This window comes from Cornus florida, unplaced genomic scaffold (assembly GCF_030987335.1).
Source record: "Cornus florida cultivar Cherokee Brave unplaced genomic scaffold, ASM3098733v1 CherokeeBrave_3.0.0_Hap2_Chr06, whole genome shotgun sequence".
NCBI lineage: Eukaryota > Viridiplantae > Streptophyta > Magnoliopsida > Cornales > Cornaceae > Cornus > Cornus florida.
Genome location: NW_026775576.1, coordinates 86,723,509 through 86,739,095, shown reverse-complemented (window position 1 = coordinate 86,739,095; position 15,587 = coordinate 86,723,509). Strand labels below are relative to the sequence as shown.

Here is a 15,587-nt window from a genome sequence, read left to right as displayed (position 1 = left end):
AATAAAAAATGCAAACGAAATGAAGATGGGGGATGACCGAAAAATTTTCTTTTATTTTCCTCCTTTTCTCCAATGTTCGGAAGTTTGGCAAATTTCCCTACTCTATTTATTTCTTTCTCCTATATGATTTTGTTTTTTTGACTTTGCTCTCCTTTTCCACTCCTCCTTTCATACAAAGATGTGCATTTGAATTAAAAAAAACAACATTAATTCTGAGAGAAGGAAAAAAATAAGGTGAAAATAGTAGCAGTTTTTCACTTTTCATCGTTTTTTAATAAGCCATAAAAAAAAAAAAAAAAAAAAAAAAAAAAAAGGAGGAAGAGGAAGAAGAAAAAAAGATGGTGGTGATCTATTCATTTCTTTTTTCTTTTTCTTTTTTTAACAGAAAGATAATGAGAAAAGAACATGGAGATTGACAATTACTATTATTTTCTTCTCAGTTGTAGAAAGATAATGAAAATGAGTGAACAACCTCACCTCACATTTCTGAAGAATTGGTGGACTAGTTATATTATAAAAAAAATTTAAAATTAATTTTTATCCAACGGACCTGAATCATCTACAGTAATAATTTTTCCACATTCTCCTTATCCATTTATTTTTCATATTTATTTCCAAAGCTACAATGAGATAATCTGTACAATTTTTTTATTAAAAAAAAAAAAAAAAAAAAACACATTCTTATCACAGGATATGATGGTCTATTTATAACAATCGGAAGGGCAAATTCGAGATTTTAAGTTAGCATCTCTCAGTATATAACCCTAAAATATAGTAACACAATTTAGAAGCTAGGGTTTGTGGGTTTCAGACTTCATTTGGGTCTTAGGGAAAGCTAAGCAGAGGCAGCACCTTCACCTTCACCTTCACCTTCACCTTCGTCACCATGGGTCGAATGCACAGTCGCGGGTCTGAATCTCATCAATATATGTTTCTCTCTCTAATTTCTCTCTCTATAAATCTAAACCAGTGTTTTTATATGCTTTCAGTAAAGGTATCTCTGCCTCGGCTCTGCCTTACAAGAGAACTCCTCCCAGTTGGCTCAAGATCTCTTCCCAGGATGTGAGTGAGAAACTCTCAATACCTATATACGTATCCTTAAAATTGAAATGTCTTTGTAATTATGTTGTGATTGTTCAGGTCGATGAGAACATTTGCAAATTCGCGAAGAAGGGTATGACCCCGTCACAGATCGGCGTCATTCTTCGTGACTCTCACGGTATTGCTCAGGTGAAGAGCGTTACAGGAAGCAAGATCTTGCGAATCCTCAAGGCTCATGGTGAAATTTCCCTTCTTTCTAAACAATTCAATCTCTGTTTGGTTACTCAGAAATAAATATAAAGTGTCTTTTTTTAGGGCTTGCTCCTGAGATTCCTGAGGACTTGTACCATCTGATCAAGAAGGCGGTTGCGATTCGGAAGCATTTGGAGAGGAACAGGAAGGACAAGGATTCCAAATTTCGACTGATTCTGGTGGAAAGCAGGATACACAGGCTCGCACGATACTACAAGAAAACCAAGAAGCTCCCTCCTGTTTGGAAATAGTAAGCCCTCTCCCATGTTTCATACCTCCATTCGTTAATTTTTTTTTTTTATTTATTTAATATAAATTAGTCTTTGTTTAAAGTGAATGAACATAAATTCTCTGAAAATTTTATTAATCTCTTTTTTCTTTGTATTGTTTTAGGAAAAATGTGTTTATGATAGATATAACTCATTCAATTATCTTATTTCTACTCTTTAAGATTGCTAGTCCATTATAATGTACCTTTATTTATATATTTTTATTTCAATTAATCCTCTGACTCAGCAAATCCCCGACACTAAGTGGATATTTAGAGGGAAAAAATTATAGTGAACCCGCTGAATGTCATTGAGTCCTTATGGTCTGCATGGTTTGTCACTTGGGAAACATTTCTCAACAACTCAACTCAAGGAAACAGAAAAGTGAAAATAGAATACAGTTATTTGAAAACAGCCCCTCTTTAGCTGATTTTTCACAAAACAGTTATGAGAAACTGTCAACCAATCCAGTTTTCATTTTCAGTTCTCAGAAAACAGGATTTTGTTCTCTGAAAACTGAACGAAACAGGTCCTAAACTACCTATCAAACATATTTTTGTCTATTTTTGTTTGTCTCAGTGTGCCTATAAATATTATTAATTGCTTGGTTGATGAAGACTTATTGGTTATATCATTAACTCAAAACTCCTCACTTGCAGTGAGTCTACGACTGCCAGCACTCTTGTTGCTTAAGCTGAGTGTGTAGCTTTGCCCAGTTTACGGATGGATGCTATTTGGGGATTTTGTTACTTGCATGTCATGGATGAAAGAAGAGAAATCTGATGTTTCGAACTAAATGCTTTTTAAATTATGTTGTAGTACTCTCTCATTAGTTTCCTTCTAAACATCTACATTCAGAATATTATATGCCAGGGTGGTTTATGAAATGCTTGGCGTTAATCCAATGTGCGTTTTTCGTTGTTGAATGGTGTTTTTATATCAATTTATGTGCTTGCTGAACGCCTATTTGCTTAGTTCACCTGAATAGAACAAATTTGTTTTCCATTGGACTATGAAGTATTGATGTTGGTTATGAACTTATTGGCAAACAGAACATTTCAACATGTTCCTTATCATCCTCTGAATTATATAGTACCCTGTTATGTGATTAAAACATTTTCACTACCACGAGTTTCAATTGTCAGCCCCAAGCAACAATTGCTCGGTGTCCACATATGATTGTCATATGAAGCTCATCAATGGCCCGATCATCAACTTGGGGTTTACATGGTATTTTGTGGATTTTGTATAGATTTTAGATTCAGCAAGCTTGATTGTCTGATTTCTATGTTTAACATTGTTTCCTGTTCATTTTGCTTATTGCATGTGCTTTACATGCTTACAATGTATACCTCTTTTTTTTATTGTGCACCAACTATTTGATAAAATTGCTCACTTAATTAATTTATTTGTGTTATGCTTTTGCATTTTTGCAAGGAGAGAAATTTTATGGTAGAAATGATGGAGGAGAAGTTAGTATATTTGAGTACAAAGAGAATTCATTTTACTTTGGATAAAATGAGCACGATTTTTACTTGGGACTATGGTTATAAAACATTCTAATGTTTTATAAATTTAAGCCGAACACCAAAAAATTGAATTGGTTTGTTATTATAGTCTAGATCCATAATCAATTAAAGAAAAATAAATAAATTTTGCCAAGTTAATGAGATGAACATATACGTGGAAGAGGAATAATGATAGGGACAGACTCTGTTAAGACTTATCATATAAAGTCGGCAAGTCTAACCGTTGTAATGCAATTGAAAAAAAGCTCAAAACAGTTGGAGCAAATAAATTAGTCCAATGATGAATAAACAAATAATAAAAAAATACTCAAATTATGAATAATAATAAAAACTCAAACTGTCATAGCAAATAAAAGTGATAATAATTTGTATATATTTTACCCCATTGAAATGATTCCGAAAGAATAAGTACACACTCATAAAATCATGACTCATATCAAGAAAATTCAATCCATAAGATCATGACTTATTTCCTAATTTCATCATCTTTCTTTGGGGAAGTTCAATCCTTTTCCAACCAAATTATATATTCTCAAATAAATCTAGATAAAATTACAAATAAGAAAACAAAATATCATTTCTCTCCGAATTGGGCTTTTTCCAAACAAATTGTTAATTTTTATTTTTTAATTACAAATACGAAAACAAAATATCATCTCTCCAAGTTGGGCTTTTTCCAAACAAATTGTTATTATTTTTTTTTTTATATAAAAAAATTATAAAAAGTGGGAAAGGTTAAAAAAAATATTTCCTATAAAAAAAATTATAAAAAATGGGAAAGGTTAAAAAAATATTTCCAATAATTCAACCCAAATTAAAATGAAATATTGGTGAACCTTTTTCAAATGGGGACTTAGCCCGCCATGAAGCAAATTGGAATTGGTAAAGTAAGAAAAATTAATTCAATTAAGGTGTACACACATGCCATGCAAGTGCAAATTTGGAACATATAATTGAGAGGTTAATTTATGTTGTTCTAGACTTCTTTTAAGATTAATTTATGCTGTTCTAGACTTCTTTTAACGTTGAGTTGAAACTCTTTGGAGGTGGTTTGGTTAAATGAATTGCGAATACATATCCTCACTAAAAAAATCTTTTGTTTTTTTTTGGCTAATTCTAAAAATAACATTTTTAATTACTCTTTCAAATTTTCAAATTAGTAAACCATAAGTACACCACAAAAAGGGTCATTCGAAAGAAATCACAAAACAAGAACTAACGGTATTTAGGATTATTAAGTAAATCACACAACCCAAAGGGTATTGAGCCAAAACTCTACATAGCCGGACCCAACATATATCGCATTTGCTGACTTTTTTTTTGCCAATCATCGAATTGCATTAGAGTGTAAGTCGAATTTTGTATTTGTTCTCAATAAAAAGAGTTTTTTATCAAGTTGATTGGCAACAAACATATACTAAAGTTTGACTTTCTACCGGTACCAATACGAGAATGAATGCTATTTATAGAGCAGCAAACGGTTAGGATGCAAGTTCAAACTCAATACGCGTGACTTTTGATTCAAAATGTGCCATTTTGGTTGCTTCTACAAAATTCCAACAGTCACGTTTTAAAGGTTTGCAATTGAAAAAATATGTGACTTTTGATTGTTTCTACAAAATTGTTTTGATTCAAAATGTGCCATTTTGGTTGCTTCTCCAAAATTTCAACAGTAACGTTTAAAAAGTTTGCAATTGAAAAAAGATGTGACTTTTTGTTGTTTCTACAAAATTCAAGTAGTTGTTTCTGTTTAATGATCACATAGTGCTTTGATTCTGGGTAGTAGTCAACAGTGAGAGAGAATGGACCATGCCTCTTAATTTTTTTTTTTTTGTTTAGTCCATTGGTCATTTAAAAATAATTATTAATGGTGGGTTTGAAAAAAAAAAAAATTTATATGGCACTTATAAAATTTGTAAGTCTATTAATAATTAGAGTAGTAATATATAGATCGAATCGTTAAATATATATATATATATATATATATCAAATTCAATTTGTGTAAAAAAAGTGGTGAGTTGCATCACATGGCACTATGATAACATTATATGATGAGGTTCACCATTTCACTCACGTAAATTAAATTCAGTAACTAATGTCCTTAAATCATTAATCTATAATTATTTATGTTAGAAACTGTTGTTTGCAATATAGAGAGAGCTCTTCAAAATGAGACTGTCTCTGAACATTTTTTTTTTCTTTCTTTCTCTTGAATTTATATAGATAATAGGTATTATAAATATACATATTTGAATGTATATTTATCAATCAATTAAAAAGGTACATAATGTATTCATGTTAGTTTTTTCTTCTTATTTATTTAAGTTGTTTCAATATTCTAATTTTCAGAATTTATTATTCAAGTTATATTAAGAATAAGTTAAATAACAAGTGTAATGTTGTTCAAGTAGTTGAGTTGCTTTCCGTATTTGGGAAGCATCCCTTGCTCAGTCTAAAAAATGTTTCCCCCCCCCCCCCCCCCTCAATCCAACAGTTTCAAGAATGCAAGTTAGTGAAAGTGTTCTCATCACATGCTAGAAATAAATTATAATACTATACATGTTTTCAAAACAAAAACAAAACAAACATATCACAATTTTATTTTTTTGTTGTAATTTTAGTTATATAATGCACTTTTGTCACAACAAAATAAGAGATCAAAAGTTACTATGTAATTAGCATAATTATTTATTATCTAAGAATATTTTAGCCCTTTTGTATTGTATAACTAATGGAATTGTCATCTGGATTTAGAACCACTGCCTATATTAAATATTTATAGGTTTTCCAATTACAAGTAAGCTTATTTCTTTGAAGTGATTTAAAATACGAAAACTTAATTATTAGTTGGTAATTTTTTCATTCAGAACATTTACAATTATTCTCAACAATTTTTTACATTTGCAACGCGTTGCATGATTGTTAAGAAATCGATTAAAAAAATATTTTCAGACATCTTTCTATTTTTGGTTCAAGTAGTATCTTTTCTTTTGAAATGAAAATTTAATGTCCTTTTAACATAATTTTAGGAAAATAGTCTCCATTAATTTAAGATTAAAATTAATACAAATAACTCATTCTATATTGTGTTGTAAAAAATTATTTTTACAAAAAAAATTAATGGTGCATCTCTAAGAAATAAAAATACCTTGGAACAGGTTTAAAAAATTTCTTAATATTTTATTTTTAAAAAAATTAAAAGGAAAATAAACCTAAAATGAAGATCATTTAAAAGAAACCTAATTTTCCTTAAACTATATTAAGGGACTTTTTTTTGTTATTAGAACCTCACTTTGCAACAATTGATTAGTTCAGGAGTTTCTAAGTCATTTTTTTTGGGAAGATTTTGTACTAAAAATTGAAAGTGGAAGGGAGTTTTATGCAATTTGCCTTGTATAAAATATATAAAATGCTTTAAGCAAATTTAAATTAGTTGAATTTTTTTTTTTTTTTTTTTTTTTTCATTCTAAAAAGGCCCAATTCCTTCTCAGCCTGTTTCTTTTATAATTTCTCACCATCGCAGGGCCCAGTCCGGTCAACAAAACCCAAACCCTAAGGCCCAAACCTAAAGTATCACTATAAATTACATATGCTGCTACGGCTTTCCCTTCCTCTGCAGCACCACACCTCCAATTCTGAACTTTAGGTCTCTCCTTCCTTCTCTCCTTCGTCGCAGACAGGTATAGATCTTTCGAATAACCGTTATATATATACGTTTATATGTGTATAAAATTGTTTATTTGAGTAACGTTGTTGTTCGATTACTGTTTGCTGTAGAAAACGCAGCAACAATGGCGTACGGAGCTATGAAACCGACAAAGCAAGGGTTGGAGGAACCCGCAGAGCAGATTCACAAGATCAGGATCACGCTTTCCTCCAAGAACGTGAAGAACCTCGAGAAAGGTCTCTTTGTTCGATTCTATTTCCTGATTTGGATCAAACCATTTTCAATTCTCATGTCAATCTTTTAACATGCCCACTTGATTGTTGATTAGTTTTTCAAATTTTCTAATTATTATATAATAGTTTTGTTTTTCCTGGCAAGTCTAGTTATGATGATCTAATAGATATGATTTATTTCATGTTGAATCTATTTTATATCTGAATTTTCAAATTAGATTAGCCAAACTAGTAGTTGGGAAATGCTTTGTGTCGTTGGGTTGAGTAATTACCAAACTAGTGATTTGGGAAATGACTGTTATGATGCTACCATTTGTATGTTTCGATTTGAAGGTTTTTAGTAGTTGGAAGATAACTCTTACTTTCAGTATATATACATTTTCTGTTGTCCAATATCTGTAACTGAGCAAAGTATTGTTCTGTTGCGGATAAATTCCGAACATATGAAACAGCCAAATTAGAACTCACATAAACTATCAATGAAGAATGTTTTATGTTGAAAATCCTATATGGCGTTTAACATTTTGTCTGAACAGTAGAAGGCTTCTCATGGCTTAACTTAGAGGGAAGATTTATTTTTTTTTCTCTTTCTGATAGTATTTCCTAGGGATCTGTTTTTCCATTTTAAAGCTGATAACTTGCACTTGATAATCATTCATTTTTTTTAATGACTCAATAATTTTAGTTTTCTCTTCTTTGGTATTTGGGACAAACTTATAGTGTGCACCGATTTGGTTCGTGGTGCCAAGGACAAGCGGCTGAGAGTCAAGGGACCAGTAAGAATGCCAACCAAGGTTCTTCACATCACTACTCGAAAGACCCCCTGTGGTGAAGGTAATTATATTTTGACTAACGGAAGAGCTCATTTCTCACTTGCTGTATGGATAGCATTATTTGATTGTCTGATATCAATGGAGATTCTCATTATTTATATCCAGTAAAGAGTCAATGCTACTCTCAATGGTTAGAAAATTTTAGTTGCAAATGGTTTAGAAATGCTATCTTTTTTGTTATATATATGTGTGTGTGTGTGTTTCACAGTTCTTGTTGTCTCGTCCATTGCTTAATTTTATTTCCATGGCTTACAAGTATTTCTTTTCGCTTTAATCCTAATAAGAATAATATTTTAGACGATGTTAGGGTACTAATTAAATATTTTTAGTTGGGCTGTAATACTGTTTCAGACACCATAGGTTGTGTCCACCCAGATAAAGTTTAAGCAAACACATCCACAATATTACCCTAAGAGGGGAGATATCATAACATCTGGGCTAATGCCCATTGGTGTGTCTTCCTTTAACTTCCTATATTATCCATTCTACGCAACTATTTGTGCTGGAGGAGTTCTAAGGGCAGTCGCTATGGCGACTGTCCATTCACACTTGCTTTCCTAATCGGTTATTCTGAAAGTCATTCAGTAATTGTTTCCCTATTTTTATGGAGCATTAAAAGCAGTCATTTTTGGACACAAATACTTTTTATTTTGTTTTATTATTATTATTTTTTGTAATCCTGACAAACTAGATGGAAGGGGTGACTTGAACATGTGTATACCCGTTTTGGGAGTTAGGTGTTCTACCAACTAGGCCACTCGGTAATGCCCGAGTATGGATTCACGCAAACCTTAAATATGGATTTTCATAATTGTAATAAATTTATGAAATTAAGTTTTAGTTGAAGTAAAATTGTTAAGAAGATAACAGAAGATTAGTTTATATAAATTTACATACATACGTACACAAGGATATAGATAGAGAGGAAAGAAAGGTTTAAAAGGTTTTTTTTTGGGTCCAAAAATAACTGTATTTAATGTTCTATTAAAGTAGGAAACAATTAACTAATGACTTTAAAAGTAGCCAATAACGAGAGTGAGTGTGAATGGACAGTCGCCATAGCGACTGCCATTAGCACTCCTCTTCCGGCTGAAGGGAGCTAGTTTTGTGGTTGATTCGTGACTTGAATTCAGTTCTAGTATTATCATATAATTTGGCCTCTATACATATTCTGATATTGGTATATCAACAATCAGGAAGTTGGATGGGATTGTATTTGATTTTTGTTAATTTTAACTTTGATTTTGAAGTTATTTTTGATATAATTTATTTGTGCTTAATTTGGTTATGAATGTTTCTCCTAGTTTGTCCTCTCTTATCAAAGCAGAATAATCATTGGCTTCATGAATATTTTGATACCGTGCAATTATTCATTGTAATTGAATTTGCCAACAGGCAACTCTTTTGCCCTTGCGCTATGATATCCACAATTACCAACTATTTCATTGTTAATTTATTGAGTAAAGCAACTGGAGGCTTGTCATGCTGTAGACTCTTCCCACAAATGAAATATATATTTCAGTTGCTAAACCATGTATTCTGTTATAATTTCCCACTTTTGTGGTAGAATTTTTGTTGTCTAGGTAAAGTATATTCCTGTGGCCGAGTATACTTGAATCTGTATTTGTATTACAAATTATATCCTCTTTGTTAGGAGATTTCAACAATTTCAGGAGAATATGACAAATTTTAATTATGCTGAGCTTTACATTCTTATTTACAGGAACGAACACATGGGATAGATTTGAACTCCGTGTACACAAGCGGGTGATTGACCTTTTCAGCTCCCCAGATGTGGTTAAGCAGATCACCTCCATAACCATTGAACCTGGTGTTGAAGTTGAGGTTACCATTGCAGATTCTTGATTGCGTAATACTTTTCCTCTCTCTAGTCAGAAAGCCTTCTTGTAGTTCTTTTGTCTTGCAATTTACAGTTGAAACCTAAGGGTCTATGTAGTGGGTAGAGGTTGTTGGATCTATGTAGTAGGTGTTTTGCAATGACAATTCTGCTGTCAGTTGATTTTTGAGGGATTTTTTCTTGTTAAATCTTTAATTTTTAGGTATGCTTGGATTCTTCTGATGTGATATTACATCGTTTTGTTTTCTGTGCTATGCAATTGTGAAAATTAGCCATGATATTTATGGGTAGCAAAATCTTTCCTGACTGGCCAATTTGAAATGGGTGGTGGCAAAATCTTTTATAAAAAAATTAAAATTATTAATTGCTTGTTTATTGAAAATGCTATCATTAGGTTTGAAAGAATACATTAATCAATATAATATAGTATAATATTAAAATTGTTTGTGTTGACAAATTGTAAAATAGCAAGTAGGATCGATTATTTTCTCTGCCTAGAAGACCTCTTACAATCTCCGAACTTACAAAATTAATAAGCCTCTTTGAAGTGAACCGTCAGCCGTTCATTAGGAGTCATTCACAATTGAAGATTTTGAATTTTAACAAGGTCTGAATGTCAAGGCCCCAATATTGTAATGGATGGACCGATTATTTGATTTTCTATTTTTCTTATGTATATATAATTTTTTTTTATGATTTTGTACGACAAAGCCTAGTTGGAAATTTATTTATAAATAAAATTTATTTGTTTATTATTATTATTTTTAGTGCGCTCTCTGTAAGGCACGTTTTGAATATATTCATAATTTTAAATTAATTTTTTTTAATCTCCATTTCTTTGCTTATCAATTACTTTCTTTACTTACTATTTTCATTTAATCAAATAAAGCCTGAACGCATGGCTCAACAATTAACATCATAAACATATATAATGATAAAATAAACAAACAAACAACGGAGGGTTCTATCACTCATGTAGTCACTCTAAAGCATTTTCTTGTGGCCTCAGCTATTGTAGCTGAGGCCTATTATATTCGGAGGGCTCAACACTTAAGGTGTCAAAGTCTTTGGGTGGAATGTGCCGCTAAGATGGTGATTGATGCTGTTTGTGGGGTGAAATTTTCTCCATTTGAACTTTCAACATTAATTTTTGATGTCAAAGAAGCTCTGGGTTGGTTCAAGGCTTCTTTGAGTTGGTACAAGTAGCTGAATATTTCTCATGTTAGGAGAGAAGGGAGTACAATGGCTCATGAGATTGCCAACCTTTCAAATTGTCTAAATTAGGATGATATTGTGTTAGAGTGTGTTCATGCTCATATGGTACAATTTGCCCGGGCTGATCTTTGTGTGCAGTTGTAATTCTTATATGTTTGTCAAAAAAAAAAAAAAAAATAGTGGAATTCCTTTTCACTGTATTTGGAATGAAAGAATTTCACAAGAATTGGATTGGGATTCGACTCCCAAAAATAAATTGTAGGAATTTGATCATATTTGGGAACTAATTACAAAGTTTTAATATCTCTTATCTACGAAAATAGAAAGGCTGTTTTATCATTTTTCAAATCCAAAAAAGAAATTGAAGGAATTTGATTATATTTGGAAACTAACTATTAAAGTTTTTAATAGCCTTTTAAGTCTTTTATCATTTTCAAACGTTTTCTACCCACCACGCCTCAAACTTCTTTTCACTGGAGAATTAGGGATACATTACGAATCAATAGTTCAGATTTTTGGTTCCAACTCTACACAAAAAAAATATATATACATACATATATACAAAGTCTCTACTCTTCTATAATCTTCTCTAATTTATCAAATTTTACAGACTCTTCAACATTGTAATACAAGTTTTTTATATTATTAAAATGAAAATAAGAGAAGAGAAATAACATGTGTAATTTGTCTTAGTATTTGTATGTTTCATTTTTGGTTTTTTTATGCCTATCTTTTTATAATCCATTTTTTCAAACAAGAAAAATCAATTATATCCATACTTTTGTAACACCTATTTTTGTACATTATTTTACTAACCATGCTCACAACTGTCACATCTCTTATTCTAAAATGGTATAAAATCTATTTCATATCAAATTTCAGTTTATTCCAAATGGCAGTAATAAAATTCCATTTTAATTACAATCAACTTCTTTTTCCGATTCCAATTTCAAATCCCATTTTATTATATAAAAATATATATATTATATCCGAACATATTCGTATTTGTATTATTTCATTTTGAATTTTTTATGCCTAATTTTCTTTTATCATTTTTTAAACAAGAAAAATCAATTATCTGCGTATTTTTACAACACGTATTTTTCTACCATATTTTACTAACTATATAAACTATATATATGCTCAGAGGTGTCAAATCTCTCATTCTAAAATAATACAAAACCTATTCAAATTTCAATTTATTCCAAATGGCAATAATAAAATTCCATTTTAATTACAATCAAATTTTTTTCGAATTCCAATTTGAAATCCTAAACGAATTGGAAAATGATTTTTAAATAAAGATTAATAAGAATTAGGCTTAAAAAAACCAAAATGAAAAATACAAATACTAATACTTTTTATATAAATAATAATAATAAAAAATTCGACTACACGTATGTTATTTCTCTTCTCTTTATCTTGTTTTCATTTTAATTAATATAAAAGACTTTTGTTATAATTTATAACATTGAAGAGTTTGTAAAAATTGATAATTGAAAAAGATTATAGAAGAATAGAGAGTTTCTATATATGTATATATATTTTGTGGAGAGTTTTGGAACCAAATACTAACTATTGATTGTAATGTACTCTAATTCTCGGATGACTATAAAAAGGTCCAATTGCAACAGCAACCGGTGAGAAGTTTGAGGAGTGGGTGAGTGGAAGACGTGTCTCCCTACTTTTGTAGATAAGAGACTTGAAAGCTGTTAAAACTTAGTAGTTAGTTTTCAAATATAAGCTGGAAGACATAGTGAAGGATGATGAGGTGGTGAACAGGGTCTAAGGTCTGAAAAGAATCTGAGTTGTTTCGTCTATACTGCAAAATCCTATGTACTTTAATTGAGGATAAGGTCATTCTTTGTGTCGTCAAATTGTGAAATAGCGGTAAATTTTTTTTCTTCACCTCCTTCTTGTGATCTCCGAACTCAGAAAATTAATGGTGAAGAATCGTTTAGAGGTCACAGCGCCTCGTTGTTTTTCTTTTTGAAATAAGTGGCTAATAATGTACCACATTAATTAAAAATATTGGGTAATTATTTTTTCACAACCCACCCTTTAAGTTGTATATTATATATATAAAAACTTTAAATATTATATTCCATACGTGTATATATATGTCGTTTTCCTTCTTCTCTAAAAGCTTTATCAGCTTCTATTCTATAACTTCACTCAAAACTGGCTTCTTAACAACAACTCATGTAATTTCACTGGAGTATTATGCAAAAATTCTAAAGTATCGTCCTTAGATCTAAGCTTTGTTCATTTAAATCTTTTTTTTTTTTAATCTAATTACTCTTCCCAATTTGTTGGGATTTTATGTATAACAAATAAAGTTCGTATTGCTTGGGATACAAACTACGTATTGCTTGGGATGTTAAGTAGGATTATGTTGGGATGTTACGACTCCACAATATCATCCATAGATCTAAGTTTTGTTAATCTAAATCTTGATTGTGGGTCTTTCTTCTTATTAGATTACTCTTCCTAATTTGTTGGAATTTTACATATAACATAAGCATAAAATAAAGTATGTACTGCTTGAGATACAAACTGCGTATTGTTTGAGATGTTGAGATGTTATGTACAATTTATATCGACTTAAATTACAAACTGTTGGGATGCCATGTACAAACAGCTTGGGATGTGTTAGAAATTTGTCTAAAATTTAGTTATGACACAGCAAAAATCTTTTGGCTAAAGAAATGTGATGGTGAAGCTTCCAAATTAGCTTCGGAAGGAAGCTTTGAAATTCTTGGGCAACAAGAATTATTCTTAGGCAACAAGTGTTATTTGGCTTTCAAAGGAAGCTTTGTAATATACTTGGACACCAAGTATATTTTTGGCTATAAATAACCTTACACTCATTCGATGAAAAGCATCCCAGAGGCATCCAAGAGTAAGACAATATTTGGATCAAGAGAGTATATTGGTTTTGTGTGTGAGAGAAAATCCTTTTGTGTGTACAATCTTCAAAAGATAGTTAAAGTTAGTATTTGAGTAGGTTTTTCTCTTTGTGTAAACCATATACTATTTGGGGTATTTCTTGAGTGTTGATTGAGTATTCTTTGTTGGTGAGTGAGTGGTGTGAGAAGAGAGATTATTGTGAGGAAGAACCAAAGCGTTCTTCAGTTTGTAATCTTCTTCTTTATAGTGATACGAATCATCATCGCCCGTGAACGTAACCCTATTTGTGAGGGTGAACCACGTATAAATCATTATCTCGTTTGTGTGTGCTTATTTATTTTCTTGTCATTATTTTTCTCTTATTCTCATAAACTCCTATTTGATCCTTATTTCATAACAAACTGGTATCAGAGCTCGGGTTCGTGTATTGTGTATAAATACTGTTCACAGATACTATTCGGTACTGTTCACAGATACGGTAATATTCACCGAGAAATTTTTTTGGCAAGTTTTTTGAGATGTTGACAAAATACGAGATTGAGAAATTTGAAGGCAAGATTAGTTTCAGTCTTTGGCGTATTAAGATGCAGCCCTGCTCACTCAACAAGGTTTTGGCAAAGGAAGAGTTAGAAAGAGGAGTTATGATCCTAGTTCTCAAAAGGGTTGTGTGGAGACTATATAACGTGGTGGGAGAATGAAATCCGTTTTCAGATGGCAACCGAAAGTGTAGCAATCCTTACAGCGAGGCAGACCCATGAGGACATGTGTGATATTGACTTGCAATAATCTTGGTGGCAATGAGATAGTCCATTTGAGTGCCATTAAGATGTACGGGAGACAAGTAGTTGGTTACAATAGAGATACGAGGAAAAGTCAAAGACTTCATATTCTCCACAAGGGTGAGAAGATGACTTTTCATTACCAATCGGTAGTTAGTGGGTGGTTGGAGAAGGTTGCTGAAGGAGATGTCAAACTTGGAATTTCTGAGGGTGTCTTTGATAAGCGTTTAGAGTTTGACAGAAATACTGGAGGTATGTTTGTGGCTGCACAAGGCATGCATGGATTGAAGAATGAGAGCTCGAGGGTTAAGTTTGAGGATGACTAAAACTTAACTAAAATTCTTTATTAACTTGTTTTGTGTTGAAGATCATGATGACGTTATTTTTATTACTTACATTGCGTTGAAGAAAGACTCTTTATGATGTTGTCTTATCATTTCTGCGAAGGAGGAGAAATTTTGCCAAGGATGGAGTTTTGTTGCTCATTCGAAATTTTTGCCAAGGTGAAAAATTTTAGTCAAGGTGGAGATTTGTTAGAAATTTGTCTAAAATTCATTTATGATATGGCAAAAATCTTTTTGCTAAAGAAGTGTGATTGTGAAGTTTCTAAATTAGCTTCCGGAGTAAGCTTTGAAATTCTTGGGCAATAAGTGTTATTTGGCTTCTAAAGGAAGCTTTATAATATACTTGGACACCAAGTATATTTTTGGCTATAAATAGCCTTACACTCATTCAATGAAAAGCATCCAAAAGGGATCCAAGAGTAAGACAATATTCTGATCAATAGAGTATATTGGTTTTGTGTGTGTGAGAAAATCGTTTTGTGTGTACAATCTTCAAGAGAGAGTTGAAGTTTGTATTTGGGTGCGTTTTTCTCTTTGTGTAAACAATATACTATTTGAGGTATTTCTTGAGTGTTGAGTGAGTCTTCTTTGTTGGTGAGTGAGTGGTGTGAGAAGAGAGATTATTGTGAAGAAGAACTAAAATGTTCTTCAGTTTGT

The 15,587-nt window shown here is 31.4% G+C and overlaps 2 protein-coding genes across 2 annotated transcripts; both read left to right on the top strand.

Moving 5' to 3' along the window:
- Positions 1–773: 773 nt before the first annotated feature.
- On the top strand, positions 774–2,488 carry LOC132312586 (small ribosomal subunit protein uS15-like). The gene is made up of 5 exons (XM_059811005.1): positions 774–909; positions 990–1,062; positions 1,141–1,279; positions 1,357–1,543; positions 2,222–2,488. Exons 1-5 carry the CDS (start codon positions 887–889, stop codon positions 2,253–2,255), a joined length of 456 nt encoding a protein of 151 aa, XP_059666988.1. The 5' UTR covers positions 774–886; the 3' UTR covers positions 2,256–2,488.
- A 4,186-nt stretch (positions 2,489–6,674) lies between these two features.
- LOC132312585 (small ribosomal subunit protein uS10y) lies at positions 6,675–9,936 on the top strand. The gene is made up of 4 exons (XM_059811004.1): positions 6,675–6,771; positions 6,869–6,994; positions 7,712–7,825; positions 9,548–9,936. The coding sequence occupies exons 2-4, from the start codon at positions 6,883–6,885 to the stop codon at positions 9,688–9,690; spliced, it is 369 nt and encodes a 122-aa protein (XP_059666987.1). The 5' UTR covers positions 6,675–6,771; positions 6,869–6,882; the 3' UTR covers positions 9,691–9,936.
- The last annotated feature ends 5,651 nt before the right edge of the window (positions 9,937–15,587 follow it).

Bases quoted from the DNA above. Each gene is read 5' to 3' on its own strand.
- LOC132312585 (XM_059811004.1), top strand. From the start codon at position 6,883: ATGGCGTACGGAGCTATGAAACCGACAAAGCAAGGGTTGGAGGAACCC. The intron at 6,995-7,711 runs GTCTCTTTGTTC...ACAAACTTATAG, and splicing joins CGTGAAGAACCTCGAGAAAG to TGTGCACCGATTTGGTTCGT. The intron at 7,826-9,547 runs GTAATTATATTT...TCTTATTTACAG, and splicing joins AAAGACCCCCTGTGGTGAAG to GAACGAACACATGGGATAGA.
- LOC132312586 (XM_059811005.1), top strand. From the start codon at position 887: ATGGGTCGAATGCACAGTCGCGG. The intron at 910-989 runs GTCTGAATCTCA...ATATGCTTTCAG, and splicing joins GGTCGAATGCACAGTCGCGG to TAAAGGTATCTCTGCCTCGG. The intron at 1,280-1,356 runs GTGAAATTTCCC...GTCTTTTTTTAG, and splicing joins GCGAATCCTCAAGGCTCATG to GGCTTGCTCCTGAGATTCCT.